We start from the raw sequence: 24,593 nt of genomic DNA on the forward strand, positions 1-24,593 counted from the left end.
TCTTGGATGTGGAGAGATTCCGAAATAGAACTCCAAATAATGGCCTTACTGACGAGATAGTGGACCAAATTTATGATATCGCATAAACAAAATTTAACAAACATCTTGTTTGACTGCCACTTATGTTTCCAGTCCAGCTGGAAGTGCTGTGTTATGCCTACCTAGTAAGAACCATTCAAGGGTATCCTCGCTTAGTTGAAAAGGTAGTTATGACACCTAGAATCTTGAAAATCTCATGTCACACAAAGTTTTAGTATGATCTTTAAAGGCGACAGGGCAAAGTTATTAATTAAAAGGATGGTTACATCAAGATCTTCGTATAGAGATTCCATGGACCCTCCATCCACCCCCTCTCGGCCAGTTTCTCGGGACTTTGTCCCCACTTCCCCATGCTCCACCAGCAATCCTCCACTTCATCTCGTCGATTTTGGCCGTTTGGAGCATAGCTTCTTTTTAAGCCTACACAGGGCTGTCACACGGCATGTCGATCGTTCCTTCGCGGAAGGCAGTGAGCTTTAGAGCCTTGGACTCGGGACTGATACGGATGTTAGGCTCTAGACTCTAGTACAGTCGTTCTCTCATCATCGTCATGATTTACAACAGGATAGCAGAATGAAGAGACAAAGGTTTGTCAACAATGGTATTTGAGTCTTTCATAAGCGTGTATTGTCGACATAACAATTAGAGCAGGTTCTACGACCAGTTTTGAAAGAGAGAAAGCCCGGCTTCAATTGCGGATTTAAAAACAAACATCAATCGCTTCCCGGCATCCTAAGACCCTCATCTCCCTAATACAAGACCCCGCGTTTGGATGAACAATTCCGCAAGGCTCCTTCCAATTTCAGCATGTACTTCAGGTCCATAAAACCGTAGCAATACCCTCATCAGATAATGTATCTCACCACTCGTCTTCATTCGGGTTGTGACTTTCATCCTCGTCTCTGCTCACAGTCTTCTTCAATATGTTGCCATCACTTTTTACCTCATCGCTCGTGGCTCTGCTAGCTATGGCTGGCAGAGCTCACAGTAAGGCAGTTTTTGCTCATTATATGGTAAGTTTTTGCAGTCATAAACTATCCTGGGGCATGTTACTGACTGTTCGTAGATGGCCGGAGCAACACAGGCGCACCTACAACAAGATATCGACGATGCGATGGGTGCAGGGTAGGCTTACACCATTCTTCTGTTATAATTATCAGCTAAAGCCTATAAAGATTTGATGGTTTCGCCCTCAACATCGGTGATCCCACAGGAAGCTGGATGACAACACCATTAGCTCAGCTTTTCAAATATGCCGAGACGAAAGGGTTCAAACTATTTTTCAGTATGGATCTTTACGCCGCTGCGAATGCGTGTTCCGGGGGTAGCTCTGGCTCCTGTGGAGGAGTGAGTGGAATGCAACCCTTCTTATTACTTTCCGATACTGACGATAACCGTTAAAAAGCCCAACAGTTACTTTCCATTGCTACAAAAGTATCTGGGTAGCTCTGCATGGGCTAGAGGAAAGAATGGACTACCGATGATATCAACATTCTCGTCAGCAGGTTGGGAAAAACCAGAATGGACAGGTAAGACAGCAGACACATACTACTCTCCGTTCTTTTTTAGCTAAGAATATACACAGCCTGGAGGGCGACTCTAGCGGGCCAGATGTATTTTATACCCGATTTTGATGAGACAGAAGGCTATTACCAAGCCGCAACAGGGTGGTGGGATTACTGGGGTAGCAACGTCGAAGGAGTATTCAGCTGGGATTCAGCTTGGCCTTCTGGAATCGCTGGAAGTCTTTCTGAAGGTGATATTTCAGTGGATAAAACGGTTATGGCAGGTGCTTCTGCTCGTGGAAAAGGTTATATGATGCGTAGGTCCTCAGTTCAACCGCTTACTTTCACAACTACTAACTTTTCGTCAGCCGTCAGTAGTTTACAATACAAGAATGCTGTAAGTGACTTCTGCCTCATGCAATTGACCTTCGCTTACCACAAATTTTTAGTATGGAGGTAACTGGTATCGGGCAGGCAATCTCAACTTGCCCACCAGAATGAAGAATATTCTAGACATGGCAACTCCACCTGAATATGTCGAATTTATAACATGGGTTAGTCCCTCATACATACCCGCTCAGCACTCTTCTCCATCATAGCATATTAAACTGACATTCCAACAGAACGATGGACCCGAATCACACTACATAGGCAACATTTGGCCTGAAGCGAACGGCGACGAAGCGGCGGGGAAATACGCATCACAAGCCTCAGCTCCCCACAAAGCCTGGCTTCCCGTAATATCCTCCTTCATCACAGCCTACAAATCTTCTTTGCCTTCCACCTCTGCAGTTCCACCTTCGTCTGCAGCTGCAGTAGGCGCGATGTGGTACTCCACCATTCTCAAAACAGCCTCTTGTCCCTCGGACACCAAGCCTGGTGGCTTTTCGCTTGCAAAAGATCAGATTAACTGGAGTATCGTCTTGCCCAAAAATGCGAACGGATACACCGTCTCTTTCACGAGCGGCTCTACGCAATTAGCCTCAGCGAATTTAGTACCTGGGTTTAACTATGGTGCCACGAGCACCATCAAGGCGGGAGCGCAGAAGATGGTTCTCAAGGACGGATCAGGAAAGACGCTTCTTACGGCGGCTAGCACGAGAGATGTGAGTTCTGGGTGTCCTGATGGGATTTACAACTTGAACCCGCAGGTTGTGGGTTTGAAGTAGGTGTTTGGAGGGGGTTTCGGGTGGGATGTTGATACCAGAGATAGAACTTGCAAAACAGATAATAAACAAAGCATTATCCAGTTTATTGCTCGTACGTTCACGATTTGCATCTCGTGTGTTGAGTGGTTCTATCAGAAGGGCTACATGTAATTTGAGATTCGAAGGTGAAAATAATCTTGTTGAAACCAAATTCGTAAACAGATAACTGTCGGTCTTTCCGGAATCAGCCAAAATAGCCATCTTCTTCCTACTGCTTTAACAAAGAATGGCCCGGCTTTGTGCATACTACGCAATCAACATTGACAATTATCCTCCATCGGTGCTGACACTCCAAGGTTGTCCGTCATGTAAGTGGAAAAGATGAGGTTAGCGACTCTTGAATAAGCAAACCTCGACTTCTAACTTGTGACTTCAGTTTAGAGTTGTCATAACATACTATATGATATTAGTGGCATAGAAGAAGTCACACCAGTTTCAACTAACCTCTTATTTTCCATCGCAAGCTGACGTAATGATGCTAGTCCATATCCTCGATTTTGATCGCACAACCAGGGTCTTCCAATGAGGTCGGAGTTTCAGAAGATGCTGCCTGGTACCTCTCCTGAGCACGCTCAAGCAAGTAGAAAACCTTCTCCCTAATTTCCTTTGACGTCATATCCGACAACAACTTTTTCTCAGGTATGTTAACACCATCCTCCTCCTCCATCTTCACAACCACCTCCCCTCCAGCACCCCCATCTACCCCTCCATCCACACCCTCTTCTTGTCCACCTAAACCAGTCCCGCCATTCTTCCGTGGCCGTCCAGGTCGCTGCTTAACCTTGGGCTTAACAACTGGTCTACTCATCGCCGTATCAACCGGATTCTTCTTCAACCGGCCATACTGATTTGTCAACGTAACCGCCGTAAAGGTGCGACGATCCGGGAACTGTTCTTGCATCAGCGCCGCGGCTTCTTTCCAGCTCAAAAACTCCTTTTCCTTCTTAGGCACGACGGTTTCGATCAGATAGCGGAGTTCCTCGGCGGTCCAGTAGGGTTGACGACCTTTGCCTGCTGCGAGGACTTTTCGGGGGCCGGAGCGTGCGTCGTGTTGCCATTTTCCTGCTGGGGTTTTTGCGGGGGAGGGGGCGGGTTCCGGCTCGAATTCTGGGAGGGGAGATAGGGATAAAGATCGTGGTGGGTTGGACATTTTGAGGTTCGGGAGTTGAGAAGGCGATCTATGGCTGAGATCCGGCAGGGTTGAGCTCGTACATCCTTTTAGAGCAGCGTGGGTATTTTTAGCGGTTGCAAAACTGTTGGTGATGTTATCTTCTTTGATATGTTGATGGATGAGGTGATTTTTGTGTTTGTTGTCAAACACTATCACAAAATCATTTTTGGGTGAATGATCGAGCAAGCGACAAACTGTCAAGCTCAAGCCTAATTTAGAGTCAACAATGCAAAAGTGAAGATTACTTACCTGTGATTCCAAGACAATCAGTTCTAGATTACACGTGGCATCTATCCTTCCAGTTTGTATGATCCAAAAAGCACACTAGTTGCCTTCAAGAAGAGAATTTGACTGAAGAACCTTCTGGTAATACTGTTGCATGTAACGCTGAAATTTGAGAACATGAGGTTTTATATTCATCTACGACATAGATCTTGAGGTTTACATGGTTTTCATGATCTCGGATACTGTTTTTGCAGCAAGCCGTTTCCTTTCTGCTTCGGGTAAGCTTTCGCCCATGTCTGTTCAAGGTCAGCAAATATGTGGTTGAAAATGCTGTGGATCCAACTATACCTCTTACAGCTTGCATCTTCGCCATCATAGCCTGCAGCTTCTCGACTTCCGCATCATGATCTCCTTCCTCTTCCTCTCCCATACTCAGCCCAGCCCCATAGATAGCCTCTTTCATTCCCTTCATATCCTCCTCCATCTCTTTCGGATCGATGCCAAAGCCTAAGCTTCCTTCGTCATCTTCGCCGAAATCATCAACAATCGCATCGAAATCATCGAGATCCATATCATCAGTATTCCAATCGTTGGCTTCTAAGGCTTCCCGCAGTCGACCTACACCTTGAGATTCTTTGTACTCGTTCTTGCCCGCCAACTCAAAATCTATGAATTCGAAGCCATGATCTTGACATGTGTCTTCCCAGTCTTCATGGCTTATGTCTAGAAATGGTGTAATGCTTTGTCTGTTTTCGGTGCGTTCAGTTAGCACTCCTCATATCTCGTCATTATACTAAGATTCTTATTTTCGAACCTGTACAAGCTTTTCGCTCCACAAAATTGCTTGAGGATTGAGAATATGTCAAACTCACTTCATACCCACAGCTAAGCAAACTCCATCCCATGAATACCCACAACCTTCCTTCACCACTTCCTGAACATGCTTTAACAGCTCTTTGATTTCTTCTAACTCCTTTTCCGTAGTCGGTTTTCGAAAACAAACAACGAATCCACCAAGAACGCTCAAAACCTCCCTCGCTTCAGGCGCCAAGAATTCCTTCGCCCATACTTCAGGCTCAGAAATCTCATCAAGCCAGATGGGGACTTTGGCTTCGTAATAAGATGTTTTGATGTGATAATCGTGCGTTGAGCCGGCGATTGAGCCCGCATTTATGGATGATGTTGTACTTATGGAGGTTGGCGTCAGTTCTAGATCTCATGAGTGATATGGTTCTGTTGGATTGGTGATGGACTACCTTTTATGAGATCTAAAAGACTTGTATCTGGACGCGAGACCGCGAGAATACGACGGGGGTTAGAAATTTCCATTCTCAATATTGTGTCCGGAGTTGAGGATGGATCAAGATGACGAAGACGGCTTTGCAGTACAGACGGCTGACACGTGACAATGTCTATGATCAACCAAAACCTTCAACAGTCGTGATGACTTTACTTTATGGCGATGATGGGACGAAATTCTCTCTAAGAACTCACTTTGCTATAGAGAAGTATTTCAATAAGACAACTTTATGTAAATCAGAAAATGGAACGGGAATTGCAGGACGATGGCGAAGGATTTGTAATGTTAATTCTAAGGTTTGAAAGATCTCGTGATATCTACCTGTACTTCTAAAACTGGCTGCAGTGTCCTAGTACTTTACCTAGCCAAAGGAATATGCAAGGCAACAGAATTTCATGGTCTCTTCTCCTTAATTTTGGTATTGTTTGCACAGAGGACTGTGATAAAAGTTTCTAGCCTTTTCTCGATTCCCCACAAACGCCTGTATATCAATAGACCTTACGCCTTTATGTTCCCACAGCTTTCTATCCTCTTAGCCGTCTTTTACTGACCACGAGGAGCACCTCTCTGTCCACTAGCTCTCGCTCTGCTAACCGTAGCTCTTCCTCTTGCCAACCCAACACCTCTGCCCTTCACGCCTCGAGATCTGAACATAGGTGCGTTTCTACATCCTTATTAGCATACAGTAGTTCGATGCGCAGAAACAATGGGTGCGATATCGGATCGTAAGAGCATTCCTACCTTAACATATCAGGCACAATGAAAAATCGGACGTGGCTTCCTCGAATATAGACTTGATCCAAATGACTGACTCTTCCATCGCGGGCGGTAACAGTAATATCTTTGAGCTGGACGTTCATGTTATCCTCGGCTATGTATCAATCATCAGCATATGTTCATACTCGACTTCCGATCATGGGTTCGTGCGACTCGGTGTAGGGCTCGCGAGAGGAGGAATTGCGCGCACCTTCGAGTAGCTTTCCGCGGTAGACCTGCCCACTGGTAATCTCGAGAGTTACGACATGTCCCTAAAGTACAAACATATTAGCTAACGGATCTCACAATACAATGAGGGTGCGACTCGAGGGTGCGAAAGCAAAAGGCGGGGTGTTAAGAAAAGACGAATACGGACCTGCGCCTCGTTCAACAGCTTGATTGGTATGCCGATTGTGCTCGTCATATTTCTGTAATGCGATCTCTCGTGTATCCTAAAAAGAATGGATGCTGTTGAAGGGAGAGAGATATATGATGAATGTTGCTTGGTGGGGATGGGAGCTTGGTACGGTAGATGCACGAGCTCTGGAAATGTTTTACGCTAGTGATTTTGAAGGTATCGCTAGCTTGCTTCTCGACCTCTAATCTACAAACCATACACCATACCTATGCAACTTTGTAAAGACTTGAAGACTTTGTTTCAACCACGCTCATTTTAGATTACTGTTGTATAATTAAATGGATATGTCATCTTTTAATATAAGCGCCACACTTTCACTTTTCCGCCTTGTCACCAAACCATCGTTATGTCTACCGCAAGCAACAGTCTCGACCTTCAATGACCTTCCCATACCTCTAAACAAAGCTTTTGAGAAAGAGTACAAGAGCGTAGATATTAGAGCTGTAGTCTTAGATAAAGATAATTGCTTTGCGTGGCCAAAGGAGAATGTCGTTGCAAAAGAGAATGAGGTACGTCCGGCTTCTAAAGATGTGCAGTGATGCGATGAGATTTGAGACCTGTTTTGAGAACCGTCAAGTCTCATATTCAGTTTGTTCAATTAATTCATGGAACAGTATCATCTAACATCTATTAGGAAAAATTTGCTTTACTGAAAGAAGCATATCCTGCCAATAGGATTCTTGTTGCGTCAAATACTGCGGGATCATCCTCTGGTAGGCAACCAAGCTTCTCCTTTTTATGTCTTCGCGGGCGAGTCTGAGTTATCAGGAACTCATTAAATACCTCCTGGATTCTCTTTCCACATTAAACTATCTAAATATTGTTTTCCTTGTGGTTCCCTAAATGGTGCCTGACATTTCAACAACTCAACTTCACGGTTATCCTCTACTCGCACGTTGGGTTCCATGAAATTGCCATTCCCTTTCTTCCCTACTTACTTTCCCAACCCCACAACTAACACCTCCACCAGACCCGACCCTGAGTCTCGCCGAAACTCTTACAAAGAACACCAACCTACCAGTCCTAACCCACCGTCTCAAAAAGCCCAGCTGCGGTCCCGAGATAATGTCCTACTTTAAAAACCACCCCGAGACGGGGGTCACGCATCCTAGTCATATAGTAGTGATAGGTGATCGTCTTACCACCGATGTGATGCTAGCGAATACGATGGGAGCCTACTCGATCTTCATATCTGATGGAGTGATGGGGAGGGAAAAGCTGACTTTGGTAAGTTTTGATCATTCTCTTAAAGCGTCAGGATTAACAGTTTATCAATCTAGTTGGCGAGAATGGAGCAAGGTTTTGCAAGATTTCTGATGAGAAGGGGAGTTCAGGCATCTGATCCTGGGAGTCCGTTTGAGAAGTGAACTCTGTCTCAACAGAGAATGCAGAGAATGTGGTTCAGTTTCTGCCCAGAGACGCTTGATGAGCCGATTCGCAAGCGTAGAAGGGTGACCCACTACCGCCAGTTTATACCTATATCTGAAGAGAATACCCACGATGTTACGACAATACAATTTTAGACACAGTCCCGAAAAGTGACAAGGTTCTTTAAAATATAATTGTATCGTAGTACAACATCGTGTGCACACGCAGATGAAGACTAAATTGCCTCTCTTAAGTTATGAACGCTGTGTTCAATTTCAAACATATGCTTCAACAGCTCCTGCCATTTTCGTCACCAATGCTTCCACAAAAACCTGAAATTGGATCTTCAATCTACAATATCCACCTAATTCAAATACGAAAAATCGGGAATACTGGCTATTGGATATGTCACAATGCGCAGCTAGAGCTTACAATCATTCAAGCACACTCAGTATCTATTGATGTATGATTGAAACTAACAGCACACGAGGACCAAAGGCACAAAAATCTTTGCGTGACCCTTGTGTAATTTCCCCCACTTGATGTCACCATCTAGATAAAACTTCTGGTTGTCGGAGTACTAGTTCCTAGCAGGAACACTCTAATTAGCGTGTTTGTAAGCACTCCCTCTATATTTGTTATTAACGAAAGTGGAATGGCTCTTAGAAATGTCGCCATTCATGATAACTTGGAGGAATTGCACGTACATAGCACCATGGTTCACTTTCGACAATAAGCAAGGTCACATCTCAATGGAGGATTGGAGCGGTTTGAAGATTCTGAATTCTAAAAGATTTGCACTATTAAGCCCGCCCATGATATCATCACGCACGCACAACAATGCAGCAAATCCAAGAAACAAACTGCTAATCACGCTTCCTCTGCAACTACCTCTCGCTACTTCCCATCAAAAATGTCAAACTATCGGCATAGCTACGATACATTTGCTTTTGCCTCAACATCCCAACAACCGGATCCCAACACATCAACGCAAGGTTACCCCCATTTGTACTATTGCTCATCTTAGTCCAAATTGTCTCCTCGAGAGGACAATGAAAATAGACACAACAGAAAAGACCTGAAACAGATTTTGAGGTCAAGAAAAAAAGGGAAAATTTGCAACGCGCCAGAGAACAAAATCCAAAAGGAAATAACAAAAACCGCTGTGCCAGACACGCATGTATCGAATGGGGTAAATCGTCATGCAAGTTCGTGGCATAGATAGACAAGATAAGGAAAACCAAAACCAAAATAAAAATAAAGAGTCCACGACAAGAGTCGACAGATAGTGACCCAAGAGAATTAGAGTTTATCCAAATTCACACAAGAAGTAAAAAGAAACGCATGCCGTCATGTGTGTATATAACCATCCAAAATCAAACACCCACAAACGCCTCCCATATTTCCTCACCAAACTTGGTTTTCCGGATATGATACCGGCAGATATGTCTTCCTCTATATGTGCAGCCATATCCGGGGCGCGAAAGAGTCGTGGAAGCCACTAGACCCTGGTTCATGGTTCGACGAACCATTTACTGAGAGATATTTTCAGGGGAGAGACTTGCTGGGTTGTCATCAAATGAGACCAACTGGCTCATGTCCATATCTGCTGCCGATTGCTCCGCGAACGCTGGAGAGTGAGGATGCATGGGCAGGTTCAGACTGTGCTTAGAGTACATCTCGTTCAAACCGGTGCCATCATCAGAGATGTTCGAATGTTGCTCATGTGACATGTTGTAGACGTCAGCCGATGCGCTTCTGTGAAGCATTGAGAGTGGCGGTGACTGATCAACGATAGCTGGATCCCCATGACTCATGAATGACAAAGGCGATACAGATGGTGGAATCAATCCTCCTGCATTATCGACCATAGGATTTGGCGAGAGATATGGCATTCCTGCAGAGTAAGGTGCATTGCCGTAGGCAGAGGCTGGAAGCGCTCCCGTGTCTGGTGCCTGTGAGAAGAATGCAGGACTGTTGAACTCGGATGGAGAAGCAGTTGTTGCAGCAGACATCGGGTATTGTCGGAACTCCATTCCATATCCAGTTGATGTATCAATCCGCAAGTTTGGACCTAGTGGCCCTAGGCCGTTAGGCTGTTGAGGGATAGGGGCAAATATGTTTGGGTTGTGGGCTTGTGCTTGAGTCTCGTTGGGATGTTGAATGAGGAATGACGGCATTGGAGCATTGAACATAGCGAAGTCGACAGCCATTGGGACGGATCGACTTCTCTGTCTCTTGTGGCCGGGTCCCCGAGGACCTGGCACCGTGTTTACACCCCAACCTTCTTGGAACATACCAATATGTGCTTGTGCGTTGTAATTTGGTTGGGATGCTGGGCGATGTCCAGTTGGAGATACAGGCGCAGATACTGAGAGTTGCTGCTCGAAAGGGTTGTGTCGGGTGATGAAAGAGTCAAGTAAGACGAGTTTGGCCAACTGTTCACTCAGTACCTTTGGATGCCCACCAAGATGATGGACCATGATCTGCGAGGCTTGCTGATCTTCTGTGAAGTCACCGCACTGGAAGAAGCCACCAGATCCCGAAGAGTCCATGAAGAAATTCGGTGGTCGGTTAAGCTCTATCACCAGTCCACCTGGCTTTCCGGACTCCATATCCCCATTTTCCAGGAAGATATTCTTGATCGATGCAAAGGAGTACTCAATCTTGTAACCGGCTTGGTCGTTGTTGATGTAGTATGTCATGGTGGCCTTTTCAGGGGAGTAAAAGATGATCAGGTCCATGGCAGTTTGCCCAACCCGCCGCCATGAACCAACACTAAGTGATCGACATGAAAGGTGATGGATGACTGTACACAGTAAGTACGCAAATATCAATATTCAGACAAAAAACATACCAACTTTGCCTTGCGCTCCACCGTCACCTCCCATCAACATGGTACCACTTCCGTAAGGAATCATGCCCGAGCGGCCAAGGAAGTTACCACCCAAGGCTTTTCCAGCATCCATTGGCTGCAAAGAAAGATACTGTCGCATAGATTCGGGTATAGCATCACAATCTTCTCCAGTCTCGATGCTCTTCTTAGCAAGCAACTTGATCTTAGCTCGTCTATTGTTTCGTTAGTCTTTACGCACGATCCACACAGATGCATAAAAACATACCTGTTCTGAAACCAGATCTGTACAGAACGTTCGGTCATGTTAATATCCTCAGCAATTCTTTCCCGAACCGTGGCTGTTGGAGTAGGATTCTTGTTGAATTCCATTTCCAAAGTCACTAATTGATCTTGAGTAGCCCGTTGACGTTTTTGGTTTTTTTGCTGTTGTGTCAAAGTGCTTTTGCGTGGTGGCCTGCGAGACGCGGATGTGCTGCTAGCGGAGTTTGACGCGGTCGGACTAGGGGTCGAGGACATCTTGATCATCGCCGCATCGTCTTGAGATATTTCGGACATATTGTCGTTGATGATGGACGCCATGGGTCTTGTCACCAGAGTGCTGGTTGTACAATTCTAAAATGCCGAAGATGTTCGGTGGTCGTGGTCGTATCGAAGGACCAAAAGGAGTGTGTGGATTCGCAAGAGCTTGTATAAGCGGTGGTGGATAAATCGAGTAGAATCAAATGTGAATTTTGCTAAGAGCGTATAAACAAGTTGGCTTCGCTGTATCTAGCAGGAATATTGAAGTATATTTGCCGTGGGTAGAATAATGTTGGATAGTAAGGTGCTGTTTTTTTCCGAATGGCTCGATCGAAGGAGTGAGTCGAGGCCTAGACGTTTTGAATGCAAATGGGCAAGCCGAAGGAGTGTAATGGAATCCGAAATGAGTGGCGGATATCCGTGAAATGGCTACGAAAGAAAAAAAAGCGACGATGGGGAAAAAGATATCTTCACACGATGGTCGACGACGATGGAATCGATATGGTGGTGTAGGAAAGGAAGGACGACGCACAGAGGTCAGGAGAAAAGACAAGAGCGGACGGGGCGGACAGGGTGGGTCGCGGCGAGTAGTGTGGTGGGCGAGCGGCGCTAAACCCCTTCTTGTCGCCAAGACCCACGAGTCCAGCTTCGACAGCGCCGGAGCAGGAGAACAGGAGACAGGAGGACAGGCGAACCCTTCCAGGTCTGACTTCTACTCCGTAACTTCTAACTTCTCACTTGTAAGCACGACAACCCCACCCTTCAGGCTCTGCGATGGCACGAATATACGACTGTAAACGCTTCGTCGCGGGATTGCTGGCCTGAAAGTTTCAACTCAGCGACGGCTACTTGCGATTGAGCTCAGAATGTCAGACATCTGCAGTTCTGCTCGTCTAGCAATTCACTTCCACATATTCACTTCCTAGCCATATGTAAGTCTGCAATAATCCCCTAGGTGCTGTTATGGCTGCGTTATCACTTCTCGTCTGCTCTTTTCCTGCTACTCTTTGGTCTAGTCTCTTAGCATTTTCCGTGTTTTCTGCTATCACCATACCAATCCACACACCAGCCCCAGTCCAGGTGACCTTCAGTAAGCCTGCCTCTAAAACACCTGGACGCTCTAACATATGCACCTGATTAGAGCATTCTCTATCTCTCGAGAGACCCCTAATTCTTTTGTACTACTGCCATTGTTTGGAATCAGTATTATGAGCATGAGGACTCGGATTTCAGGACGTGAGAGGCACACACACTCTCGCCCTCCCATTCTTGCGTCGTCCCATCTTGTTTGTTCATGATTCACATCCGTCCCATCTGTCGCTCATCGCCTCCGCTGTTCTTTCTGGCCTAGGCGATGCTGACGGTGGGTTCAGTGCCCACTGAGCAGCTGAGGCGACACCATGAACCCTGAGCAACTGCTGTACAAACCAGATGGGAATTCCTTGACTTGGACTGGTTGGCGCCCTGCTGGTGCATGGCTTCACCAGTCTGAAAATCAAGCCAGTGCGCTCCCTCACCAATGGATTCAGGATCCTTGTGCTGCGGGTCGAGGTTGCCCCTGAAGGGTGGTGGGAAAGTCGATCTCGACCTCTCGCATCGTCACTCGAGAACCACCCCACTCTATAGCAGAGGCATGGTAAAGCTTACATCTGAATGTCGTCTCTTTTTGTCGAAGTTCTTTTTGAAATCCAGAAATCATTGTACTAATTTTTGCACAATCACAATCATCCAGCTGAAGAGACAGATACGTACATTGTTCACTTGACCAGCGAGTTTGTAGGGGCAAAGAAAAGTAGCTATAGCCGACAAGTGCAGCTGCATGTAGTCTATCCGAGTCGTTCCTGGTCTTGTGTTGCGTAGCCGTTGCAGATGCACCTGCCCGGCCCATTCATGCTACTTTCTGCGCCTAACAAAGCACCTAACCTGCGAAGTTGCTCCTAGGAGTGGTCTGTAGCCCCTTTCCCCGAGAGCGTACTCCGTACTATCTAACCTTGTTCTCGAGGCCTGTGTTTGTGAATCACCAGTCATCATGATCGTACATAGTACGCTTCTGCGGTAACGACCATTCCACAAAAGGACAGCATTTTGTCTCTTTCCTGGCCATCATATTGGCGAGTCGGGAGGCGAAGAGGGGGCCTGATGACCTCGCCTAACTGGCGAAAAGGTACGCGTGCCGCCGTTCAATCGATAAGGAGGAAACCCCTGGAAGATCCTCCAACACTACCGCCAGAGCATGAATCTTGCCACCTCTCAGAGTACGCGCTAAGCAAAGGATTCCTGCCGTCATTGACCAAAATAGCTGATGCAGCTAGAAATGTTTGGTAGACGTGACAACTCTAAATCCCTTGAATGACAGAATGAGAGGAGAATGCCTGGTATACAGTAGTAGGCACAAACGGTGAGTACAAGTTGCACTGGGCCTCGAGCTTGTGCCTAGTGAGTACGAGTAGCTCGACATAGTCTCAGTGCCCGGTTCATTCCGTGGCCTCGGTGGTGTACCTGCGCAAGCGTGTAATCATGGTGTGGTTTTGGACTGCCCTGAGATCCATGTGCGCCACAGGTCTTTAGCCAGGCACCGCCGCACTACCCACATTACATGAAAAGATAGGGGCACAACAACGAACGGAACGAACTTGACATGACCCAAGTTCCAACGCAAAAATCAAGACGTACTGTACCAACGGAGAGGCATCGCTGTGACTAGCCAATCATGGATTCAGAGAAGCCTCTTTCCCCTTTCGTCCCCGAAGCTGGGACGAAAAGAAGACACACAGACGGTTGGATGATCTTGGGACCGAAACCGTGTCCCGGTGCAAACCACGACAAGAAACTCCAAAACTCGCACTCGTACATGTACAATTATTCCACAACGTCTTACACCCTTCGAGCGTTTCCAATCTCCCTCACGTCTTGAGCCGTCGAAACAAATTCGAAGAGAAGCTCGAAGGTGTCCATCAAAGCCTGACTTACACAGCTTCGATCAATAGCTCCATGTTGAAAGATGGACGCATCCCTTCACCGCCAGTGTTTGTTTCCGTCGGTTTCAAGCCGTGGTGCACTCGCAAAAAGAGCATCAGGAGAATTTCAAGATTTGTTCCGTGATCCGTGGGAGGGTTCGAGCAGCAGCCTTGCTGACAAGAGCGGATACACCCACTTTCGTCCATGATTTCATGCATGGCCATGGCGACATCTCAGATTCTCAACCTCGAAGCCGAACCGCCTCTCGCCCGATGTAGAACTGCAGTGTTACTGTCGTATTAACCGCGTCCCCAACCGCGATTCCTGCACCGCTTGCGACCAACACATCGAAGAACTACTCTGAAGGTGAGCCCGAAATTCAAAGTCTTAAGCCTATGGCACTCCACAATGTTTGCCTTTTAGATCCTCACATATTCGTACATGGGAGTTCGAAGGAAAGGAAACACTATTCCCCAGACGCGTTTCCGCGCACCGTCATCTCAAACATGATTCTATGGAGATTATGGAAACTCGAGAGCGCTGTCTTCCCCATTGTTTAATGCCAAGCTTATGATCCAGGGAAGAACGCAATGCATTTTCAGAAGCGTTTGATCTTACGATCCTCAAACCTGGTCCCCAAGCGCCCCCACGACACGTCCACAAACACCTCGGTCGAGGTGGTACAAGCGTCTAGCTACCGAATACTCGCGGATGGTGACAGTCTTCTGGAATAACTCAGGCATTGACTAGGCATTTCCGGACCATAACCGACGACGACGACGACCTCATCGTCCAATGAGAGACAAGGCCCAGCTCTGCAAGTAGTGTCGCTTCTCTTTCTTGACGGGAGCGCGCATTCTCTCAACGCCCACGCGTATTTGCCGAGTCAGTGGTCCCCTGCATATCAGATTTCATGCTTCAATATAGATGGGCGATCTTATCGGCACTTTTAATCGAGTATTCCGACGCGGTGTTACCCCTCTGCTGGTAGACGATCTCGATGTGATATATTTCCCCTGTGAGATCAGCTAAATCAGACGGAAAACGACACATTTAGCAATTCGAGGATAGCGCTATCTGCTAGAGCGTAAGGTGGCTCTTTCTTTCACTGGATCTCGCCTCAAGACGCCTTATCATGCTGCAAGAGCTCTGGGAATATTTGACTTAAATATCATCTCTGTGATGTGACTAAAGCTAAACTTGGCCGTCACAAGTCCCCCTTGGGCTGTTTTTACTGGAATTTATCATGGTCATACAAGGTACGCTCTGCTTTATGTAGATGTTGCCGAACCTGATCTCATATCATATTCTGTGTCGCTAGTGCCTCTGCTGGTTTTTTAAAATGAGTTCCTACTCTTACCCACGAATTGGAAGTTGCAAGCAGAGGTGATTTTTGCGTTCAAAGGACATACTTGGAGAGCAATATCTCGATTCTGGTATGTTACCAAACTCGCGATATGTAAGTCCTGGTCATTCCAATGAAGTCGTACCCTAAAGGTTAATAGTCACCGAGCACGATCTCTGCAGCAAGTGCTGCTCAATCAGCACTTCAATGCATCACGCTTTGTCATTGTTATATGTTTATTGCAAGGCCTTTCCTGTTAGGCCTCAGCGTGTAATATGCTAAATGGTATCAGAACACTTGCTTGTCGTCAGTTGAATTTTCACTAAGCATTTTGGACTTTGGGGGGCTTCCGCCCTACAACAAAGCCTCAAGTTTTTGAGAGAGGACTTATGACACCAGTATTCTGGTTGATGAGACAAACATTTCAAGTAAGATTTCCCTTACCTGAACGTTTAGACGTGATTATCAAGTCAATCCGCCACGAGGTCAGATCAGTACTGCTTCGATCGACTCGATTGTCAAATGGAAATGAAAATCTTTGTTTCATACAGGGCTTGATCATGGTTGGGTCACCCGTCATGGTAATCTCGTGTCTCTTGAGATACGGAGAGGCGACGCACGTGTTGACTTGGCCTTCAGAGAGGTAGGGGAGAGTCGTTTTTTGCCTTGATTTGAGTTTATGAGAGAGACCTGCTTCCGTAGTGGGGGTGTATTTGCTCAAGAGTCCTGCGTCTTCAAAGCTCCCGTCTAGGTTCCTCGTCACTGCCATGTGAAGCAACAGAAGATTGAATAAATGGCAGACTGAAGAAGTGGGAACTGAAGAAGTGGGAGACTGAAGAAGACGAAGGAATCCGAGAAGCAACAATCTTATGTATAAAATTGAGAGCGGGCCATCGCGTTCAACAGGCTTCTAAGTCCAGACTTCTATAGCCAAAGGAATTTTCTCGTGGCCAGGGGCACAATATATACTATTCCACCCCACGGCATTAAGTGAGTCCAAGTTCAAACTCGAGGAATACCATTCATCCAAAGCGAAAAAGGCGAAGTATGCAATTGTCACTAAATTCTGAGGAAGCTACTTCAGTTCTAAAGCTCGGTTCTGAAGCTGCTTCGTTTCCTATTAAATATGACAGAACCTCAAATACAATAATTTATTGTACGCAAGAAATTTTGTAACACTTACTGAGTATCTAAAACAGTATGATCGGGCTTCCTTTGTTCTTATCTTGGAATGTGGTACTTCGACCCCGCGTTTTGTATCTTTATCCAACAGGAACAAAGGCGGGGATGTTCTAGAAGGATGTATGTCGACAACTCGCTGGGAGGTTGCGCGCCATGCTGCAGCAAGACTAGACAGAGAGGCACATATCATGTAATCAAATCTGACGGAAAACTGCACTGAATCAATATCAGCTACAAAATTGATTGAATTGCTTATTTTCTACATGCATGACAATATTTGCCCCTGTCGTCAATGACGCCGATTTTCGCCAAGGACATTGTTCGGACAAGGGAGAATAAATATAGGCCACGGACCACGGGCACGGGATTTGGAGATCATTAGACAACGTCTCTGCGAGTTCGATTTGCAGTCAAAACATTGTCGCAATTGAAAGTCGCGCTTCATGACTTCGTAAATTTTGTGCGACACCCTTTGATGAGCGAATTTGCATATACTGACGCGTGGCTTAGCCCCCAGCCGGATACAGACCCGACTGTCAACCACGTCGAGCCTCGTATTTCCTTCAACCATTCTCATGACGACCAGCACGACAAAGCCATAATGGCAGATACCCCAAGAAACCGCGCTCCTTCGACACGGAGGGCGTCAACAGATCCAGTGGGAGGCCATGCCGATATGAACAATCGAGAATCGACTGAAGGGGAGCAACCTAGGGTACGATTCTCCCATGATGTGGATAGAGCTGTCCTTTCGTCTGGACAGCTACGCAACCACGGATTGTCAATTGATACGGGAGTTGAGGACGCAAACAATGGGGGAACTATATCAACTGGACTGCACGCCCCTCGGGGACAACCTGCGACATCAGTCAAATCGCCGGCATCACCACGGACAAGAGACAGAGGCTACTCCCTGCGGCGAGCATTATTCAACCGAAGTATGACTACGCAGTCAGAATCGAGTCCCGTCGAGCTTGTTGAAGGCAGTTCATCTCGACAACCTCAGGAAAGCGGGCAAGTCCATGAAGCAAGCAAAACAAAACAAGTCCCAACCGCCTCTGTCTCCCCAGTTTTCGACAGTCTCCACGATGTGACAGCGATTTCGTCAACGGACACAAGCACTACGCCCAAATATACGAAAGGAAGAGGCCAGAAAACTTTCGGAGCAATCAGCTTGCCAAATTATAGCTCCTGGGCCAGGAAGAGAAGACCTCAAGACCATGTTCTTGTTCGAAGGGCTAAGGAACTGTATACAGAAAACATCAAGCCACTGTTCGAGCCCAAACCGCTGCCACCTTCCAAAGATGGCAGACACATCGAACTAGATGCTAGCAGGAAAGTACCACTTATTGATGAGCGGACTGGGCATGAGTACATTGGAAACTCGATTAGAAGTAGTCGCTACACTCTGTGGAATTTCTTTCCGAGACAATTCTTTTTCCAGTTTTCCAAATTGGCAAACGCATATTTCTTGCTTATTTCGATCTTGCAAATGATACCGGGATTGAGCACCACGGGTAATTATACGACAATCGCTCCATTGTTGGTTTTTGTGTTTATTAGTATGGCCAAGGAGGGCTACGATGATGTTCGAAGATACAAGTTGGATAAGATTGAAAACAATAAGAAAGCCCTGGTGCTTCACGCTCATCGTCCGTCATTAGGGAGCGACTCGAAGTCGCCGAGCACGCCTAGGAATTGGACATTGTTTGGAAAGTCCCTCAAAATTGGTGGTGATTCTTCGGCCATCTCCTACGAGCCCAATTCACAGGGCTTGAAGCACTGGGCAACTTTGAAGTGGAAAGACGTTAAAGTCGGAGACATTGTCAAATTGGAGCGAAATGATGAGATACCTGCGGATATGGTTCTCCTCCATTCTAGTGGGCCGAACGGCATTGCTTACATTGAGACCATGGCTTTAGATGGAGAAACGAATTTGAAGAGCAAGCAAGGGCCACCTTCTCTTGTTAAGCGCTGCAAGACCGTAGAAGACATAGGATCGATTCGTGCGACCATTGTGGTTGAGGATCCGAATATTGATCTTTACAACTTTGACGGCCGTGTTTCGGTAAATGGCGAGACGACGCCGTTGACCACAAACGAAATTGTCCTTCGTGGAAGTACACTGAGGAATACGTCGGAAGCCATTGGGATGGTTATCAACTCTGGAGAAGACTGCAAAATCCGTATGAATGCCAACAAGAACCCTCGAATCAAAACACCAGCGATGCAAGTCATTACAAACAAAATCGTTATCATGCTCGTCTTCTTTGTCGTGCTACTTGCGTTGTTCTGTTCTATTGCATATGAGATATGGTCGCAGAACGTCGAAGACGACTCTTGGTATCTGGAGCACGCAAAGGTCCCGTTCAGTCAAATTATTATTGGCTTCATCATTCTTTACAACACCTTGATACCTTTGTCCTTGTACGTAAGTCTGGAGATCATCAAGGTCGGCCAGCTTCTTCTGATGGCCGACGTTGAGATGTACGACCCGGATTCAAACACGCCCATGATGTGCAACACGACTACTATTTTAGAGAATTTAGGCCAAGTCGATTACATATTTTCGGATAAAACGGGAACTTTGACAGATAATATTATGAGATTCCGAAAGCTCAGTGTTGCCGGGTACGCTTGGCTTCACGATTTTGACCTCCAGAAAGAAGCAGCCGAGAAGGCAGAGAAAGAAGGAAACCCACCAGACAAGCAGTCTAAGGGCAAGGGTGTGGACAAGCGATTCTCGAAGAAGAGGCCACACAGGCCGCAGTTGGATGCACGGAAAAACTCCGAAATAAGTCATGCATCGAATCCTATGTCTCCATCTGGGTCTATTCGTCGCTCAGGTTCGATATGGAAATCGACAGCTCGTCCTTCAAAGACTCAGCATGAGTTCAGAACCGAAGAGCTTTTGAGATATATGCAGACCAAACCTCACAGCATATTTTCAAAGAAAGCGAGGTTCTTCCTTCTATCTTTGGCTCTTTGTCACACCTGCTTGCCCGAGGTGCAAGAGAATGGTGATGTTGAATTCCAAGCGGCCTCGCCCGATGAACTCGCTTTAGTGAAAGCTGCGCAGGAGCTTGGCTTTCTTGTGATCGATCGTCCGTCCATGTCGATTACACTTAGCTACGCAAGTACTTCTGATTCTGCGGAAAATGTCGTTGAAAGCTATCAAGTCCTCGACGTCATCGAGTTTACCAGCAAAAGGAAGAGGATGTCTATCATTGTTCGATTTCCAAATGGAAAGATCTGCATCTTTTGTAAAGGAGCAGACTCTGCTATCCTACCCAGACTGAAACTAGCATCACTGGCTATGGAGAAAGCTTCAGAAGTTGGCCGCCGATCCAGTGTAAGAAAGAGCCTAGAAGCGGAGGAAGCCCTACGAAGAATGAGCGAGCATAGCCCAAGGTCGAGCATGGGCAGAGCCAGCATGAGCCTCAACAGGACAAGTTTGAGCCGTAATCGAAAGAGTTTAGGACATGGGCGCCCAAGCATGGCGAGTACAAGGCTTCAACCTATTCGAGACGAGCTTGATACGTGGCTCAAGGAACGCGAGAATAGCGATGTTGAGCGGACTGCCGATGATGCTAGCGCGTATTATACACCAAGAGCGTCAACGGGCAGATTCTCATTTGCTTCAGAGCGCAGAGGGTCAAACCAGGATATCGTGTTTGATAATCTCATTGACGAAGCTTTGGTTTTGGATGACGCAGCCGTCTTCGAGCGGTGCTTTCAGCATATGAACGATTTTGCGTCAGAAGGTCTACGTACTTTATTATTTGGCTACAGGTTTTTGGATGAGGAGGAATACACTGGTTGGAAGAAAATATATCTTGACGCAACAACAAGTCTTGTGGACCGCCAGAATTTAATCGAAGCAGCAGGAGAAATGATTGAGCAGAATTTTGATCTTTCAGGAGCAACTGCCATTGAAGATAAACTACAGAAGGGAGTTCCGGAGACCATTGATAAACTGCGTAGAGCGAACATCAAGATTTGGATGCTGACGGGCGACAAGAGAGAAACTGCCATCAACATTGCTCACTCAGCGAGACTAGCCAAAAACTTCTCTGAGGTTATCATTTTGGACCATGCCACTGGAGAAGTCGAACAACGGATGGCTACTGCTACTCTTGATATCAGCAAAGGCCGAATTGCACACTCAGTTGTTGTAGTTGATGGACAGACATTAGCCGAAATAGATGCCAACGAAACGCTCAAGCTTTTGTTCTTTGAACTAGCTGTTCTTGCAGATTCAGTCATTTGCTGTCGAGCGAGTCCTAGTCAGAAGGCATCACTTGTCAAGAAAATTCGTACAAAGGTCAATAAGTCTATTACGTTGGCTATTGGTGATGGTGCCAACGATATTGCCATGATCCAGGAAGCTCATGTTGGTGTCGGTATCAGTGGAAAAGAAGGTCTTCAAGCCGCCAGAATCTCCGATTTCTCCATTGCACAATTCAGATTCTTACAACGACTACTCTTTGTTCACGGTCGGTGGAACTATGTCCGGACCGCGAAGTATATTTTGTCTACCTTCTGGAAAGAACTGGTATTTTATCTGCTCCAAGCTTTGTATCAAAAGTGGACTGGATACACTGGTACCTCACTCTTTGAATCAACGTCACTCACAGTATTCAACACGTTGTTTACATCCCTCGCGGTCATCTTACCAGGAATTTTTGAACAAGATCTTAATGCATCAACACTCCTTGCTGTGCCGGAATTGTATACACATGGTCAACGCAACGAGTCTTTCAATATCAAAAAGTACCTTGGTTGGATGTTTATGGCTTCTTCGGAGTCGATGATCATTTGGTTTACAATGTTTGGCTTATTCGGCGAATCAATTTTTACATCCGATAACAACCTATTTTCGATGGGTCAACTTTGTTTTACTTCTGCAGTGGTATTCATCAATACCAAGACATTGTAAGAACACCACCCATATTTAATACTAGAGTATATCAGCTAACAAGGAATAGAATCCTCGAAATGCACAACAAAACATGGGTCACAGGATTTGGCTACTTCATCTCCGTCGGCGGCTGGTTCATGTGGAACGTAATGCTTTCCTTCGCCTGGTCTCCTCACACGGGGAAAACATTCCCTCTCTACCCGGTCGCCGATGGTTTCCTCACTCGTTTCGGCCGCAACCTACTTTGGTGGCTTGTAGTTTTCCTCTCTCTCGCCGGCGTAATTTGTCTCGAGCTAGGCGTTGCATCAGTCCGCAAAGCGTTCTGGCCAACCGACACCGATCTCTTCCAAGAACTCCAAAAAGACCCAGTTATCAGACGACGCTTCGAGGAAACCGTTGCTGCAGAAGCAAGAGGCGAGACGGAAACCGTGGAAATGGGACAAGAGAAGACGAGTCTGGAACGAGAAGGCGAAATCCAGGATCTGCTTGATGAACGACGCAGAACTGCGGATGAGCATGGTGAGACTGTGAAGAGTCCTACAGAACCGAGAAGCTCTACACATCTTACGAGGAGGAAATTTTCGGTGGATGCGTCGATGCATGATGATGATATTGAGTTGGATCACAGAGCGCCACCCAAGACGAGACATTCCGTCGATATAGCTGAAGTGCTAGGTCGGCGACCTGGAGCTGGCTCGTCTTGATCAGAGCCGAGTTCTTGATTATATATTTAACGACTTTTTGATTGATGAAAATGTGGAGGAGGATAAGGGGACATTGTATATAAGAGATACGGGAGGCCCTTTCACAACTATCCGATTGATACCCCTAGATGTGGTTACAGAATCCTTTTCTTATTATTACTCTTGTGTAGTTTTGTCAAGTCTTTTCGATCGCTCTGTTTGGAGGCTCGAAAGTAGCTGGTGGGAAAGCAGTTAATGCGGAAAATGGAATCGGATGGGCGTCATTGTTGATGGTTTAGCTAGTACTTATACATGTAGGAAATGGATAATGATGTTGATGTTCGAAGGCTTATTATTTTGCGGGAAGATGCGTCGATACATGGTGAGCACGAATTCAAAAATAACATGATTACAATTCAGCAGCCGATCAGAAGACCAAAGCATTCCAGCGGAGATTTCAGGGCCACGAAATTGTTTTATTGCTGTTCTTCATCTATGACTAGCGCCAGAAACATGTAGACCTATCGACACCAGTTTGGTACTAAATCAATTATCATTTCTCATATCTTCATCAATTATGTCTATTGACGATGCATAGATAGGTGGTCCCAACTTATAGAATGGTGCCGAAGCTGCGAGTAGTTAGCTAGGGATTCAAGACCGAAAAAATGTATAGGCACCTACCCAAATGTTTGCTTGATACTTCGCACATAATATTCTCGCCAATTCCTCTTTGTGACTTCCTCTTGGCCAATGGGAACTCCACTCCAGGTAACTCTCATGACAGTAACATTGTCGACATCGTTTTGATCAAAGCTAATCTCGAGTCTGGAGAAGTGTCCCTTTGGCCATTGATCAAGTCGCCAGCTTTGAATGATCTTTGTTGGCTCGACAAGTTCTAGATATTCACCAGAGACATTGCCACCAAAGAGTTCGTACTTTCCGCCTTTCTTAGCACCCTCGAACAGCTTTGGTGCTGCACGGGTGAAAGCTGTGATGCGCTGAGGGTCAGTGAAGGTTTGATATAGCTCGCTAGCTGGGGCACGGAATTCCTCAGTGTCCGTAACGGTGGTTGTATTGACCGACGAAACCTTGTTGCTCTGTGTGCTGGCCGAAGCCGAGGCCGATGGACCTGAGCTTGGTGTATGGATCTTTGGCGTAGTCGTACCACTTACTGGCCCAGAGCCAGGAGCGTGTTGGATATCTTTGCCATGTTCTGCGATCAACGCCGGGCCAAGCTTAGCAAATTGTTTTCGCAATTGGGGAACAATTTTTGCACGGACAAGGTCTTTGACAGGTGCTTTAGAATTTGCATCCGAGTAAATGTCTATGTCAAACTACGATAGTGTCAGTCGAGCCGGACCTGGCGCCCATAGGGGACGACGAGACGTACAACATACTCGTTTTCTTCAGTATCGTGGGCAACTTCTGGAACGGTGATGGTGCCACTAACGTCCTCGTCATCCTTGGTTTTGCCTACGTCGGTCAGCAGGAATATACTAAGCGGATGGCCAGCCAGCATTACCTGAATACTCCAGAACAAGCTTGACATCAAAGATGGTTATCACTTTCCCCTTTCGCTGATTGACATCGACGTCTCCGTCCATGCTGACCACCTTGTCTAGTTGGGCCGTAACACCCCCCTCCTCAGCCTTGACATCTTTGATGCTGTCCTCAAGCCATGACTTTGTCCAACCGGAAGCGTCCTTGTTCACCCAATGCCAATTGTTGGGGTTGTGTAAGACCATGATGAACGGAAGAAAATATCGAATAAAACGAGAACTCGAGGCAGAAGAGGTGGGACTCAATCTATGAAGTGGTCTGTCAGCAATGGTTGGAGCCAAATTTGGAAAACGCGAGTGGGGTAATTTTCATTGATCAGAAGGAACCCGAAGGTATAGCATTTTCCGCAGGGACTTGAGTACAAAATCTGTCCATAGGCCTGGTGCCAGCTTTATCTATCATCATTTCAAAAAGATTGCGAGGTTTTCCATTGCGGACGTGCTTGGTAATTCCCACTTGAGAATCGCACGGTGAAAACCTCGAAGGTGGAATCACGATTTGTCAAGTAATGGACATACCGTCTTCTTATAGAGATCTACCGTGTGGTCATCCAGGCGTTCAAGAACTCAGAACAT

General features: G+C 46.4%; 7 protein-coding genes across 7 annotated transcripts; 3 read left to right on the plus strand and 4 right to left on the minus strand.

Annotated features, from left to right (window-relative positions):
* Positions 1-962: 962 nt before the first annotated feature.
* Positions 963-2,713, plus strand: GLAREA_04537 (uncharacterized protein; the record flags this gene model as incomplete). The annotated part of the gene is made up of 8 exons (XM_008086914.1): positions 963-1,052; positions 1,106-1,164; positions 1,215-1,386; positions 1,445-1,568; positions 1,625-1,861; positions 1,913-1,941; positions 1,994-2,098; positions 2,168-2,713. The coding sequence occupies 8 exons, from the start codon at positions 963-965 to the stop codon at positions 2,711-2,713; spliced, it is 1,362 nt and encodes a 453-aa protein (XP_008085105.1).
* A 517-nt stretch (positions 2,714-3,230) lies between these two features.
* GLAREA_04538 (uncharacterized protein) lies at positions 3,231-3,902 on the minus strand (the record flags this gene model as incomplete). The annotated part of the gene is made up of 1 exon (XM_008086915.1): positions 3,231-3,902. One exon carries the CDS (start codon positions 3,900-3,902, stop codon positions 3,231-3,233), a length of 672 nt encoding a protein of 223 aa, XP_008085106.1.
* Positions 3,903-4,364: 462 nt separating this feature from the next.
* GLAREA_04539 (Sm-like ribonucleoprotein) lies at positions 4,365-6,628 on the minus strand (the record flags this gene model as incomplete). Its single annotated transcript, XM_008086916.1, has 7 exons — positions 4,365-4,444; positions 4,497-4,894; positions 5,021-5,357; positions 6,000-6,112; positions 6,190-6,319; positions 6,416-6,476; positions 6,581-6,628. The coding sequence occupies 7 exons, from the start codon at positions 6,626-6,628 to the stop codon at positions 4,365-4,367; spliced, it is 1,167 nt and encodes a 388-aa protein (XP_008085107.1).
* A 278-nt stretch (positions 6,629-6,906) lies between these two features.
* On the plus strand, positions 6,907-7,989 carry GLAREA_04540 (HAD-like protein; the record flags this gene model as incomplete). The annotated part of the gene is made up of 4 exons (XM_008086917.1): positions 6,907-7,131; positions 7,257-7,335; positions 7,593-7,849; positions 7,903-7,989. 4 exons carry the CDS (start codon positions 6,907-6,909, stop codon positions 7,987-7,989), a joined length of 648 nt encoding a protein of 215 aa, XP_008085108.1.
* A 1,533-nt stretch (positions 7,990-9,522) lies between these two features.
* GLAREA_04541 (Homeo) lies at positions 9,523-11,402 on the minus strand (the record flags this gene model as incomplete). The annotated part of the gene is made up of 3 exons (XM_008086918.1): positions 9,523-10,799; positions 10,848-11,059; positions 11,113-11,402. The coding sequence occupies 3 exons, from the start codon at positions 11,400-11,402 to the stop codon at positions 9,523-9,525; spliced, it is 1,779 nt and encodes a 592-aa protein (XP_008085109.1).
* A 6,050-nt stretch (positions 11,403-17,452) lies between these two features.
* Positions 17,453-22,476, plus strand: GLAREA_04542 (HAD-like protein; the record flags this gene model as incomplete). The annotated part of the gene is made up of 2 exons (XM_008086919.1): positions 17,453-21,786; positions 21,840-22,476. 2 exons carry the CDS (start codon positions 17,453-17,455, stop codon positions 22,474-22,476), a joined length of 4,971 nt encoding a protein of 1,656 aa, XP_008085110.1.
* Positions 22,477-23,068: 592 nt separating this feature from the next.
* On the minus strand, positions 23,069-24,203 carry GLAREA_04543 (Activator of Hsp90 ATPase, Aha1; the record flags this gene model as incomplete). The annotated part of the gene is made up of 4 exons (XM_008086920.1): positions 23,069-23,087; positions 23,140-23,792; positions 23,849-23,931; positions 23,981-24,203. 4 exons carry the CDS (start codon positions 24,201-24,203, stop codon positions 23,069-23,071), a joined length of 978 nt encoding a protein of 325 aa, XP_008085111.1.
* Between the last annotated feature and the right edge of the window lie 390 nt (positions 24,204-24,593).

The sequence above is a fragment of the Glarea lozoyensis genome (assembly GCF_000409485.1).
Source record: "Glarea lozoyensis ATCC 20868 chromosome Unknown GLAREA5, whole genome shotgun sequence".
Classification (NCBI taxonomy): Eukaryota; Fungi; Ascomycota; class Leotiomycetes; order Helotiales; family Helotiaceae; genus Glarea; species Glarea lozoyensis.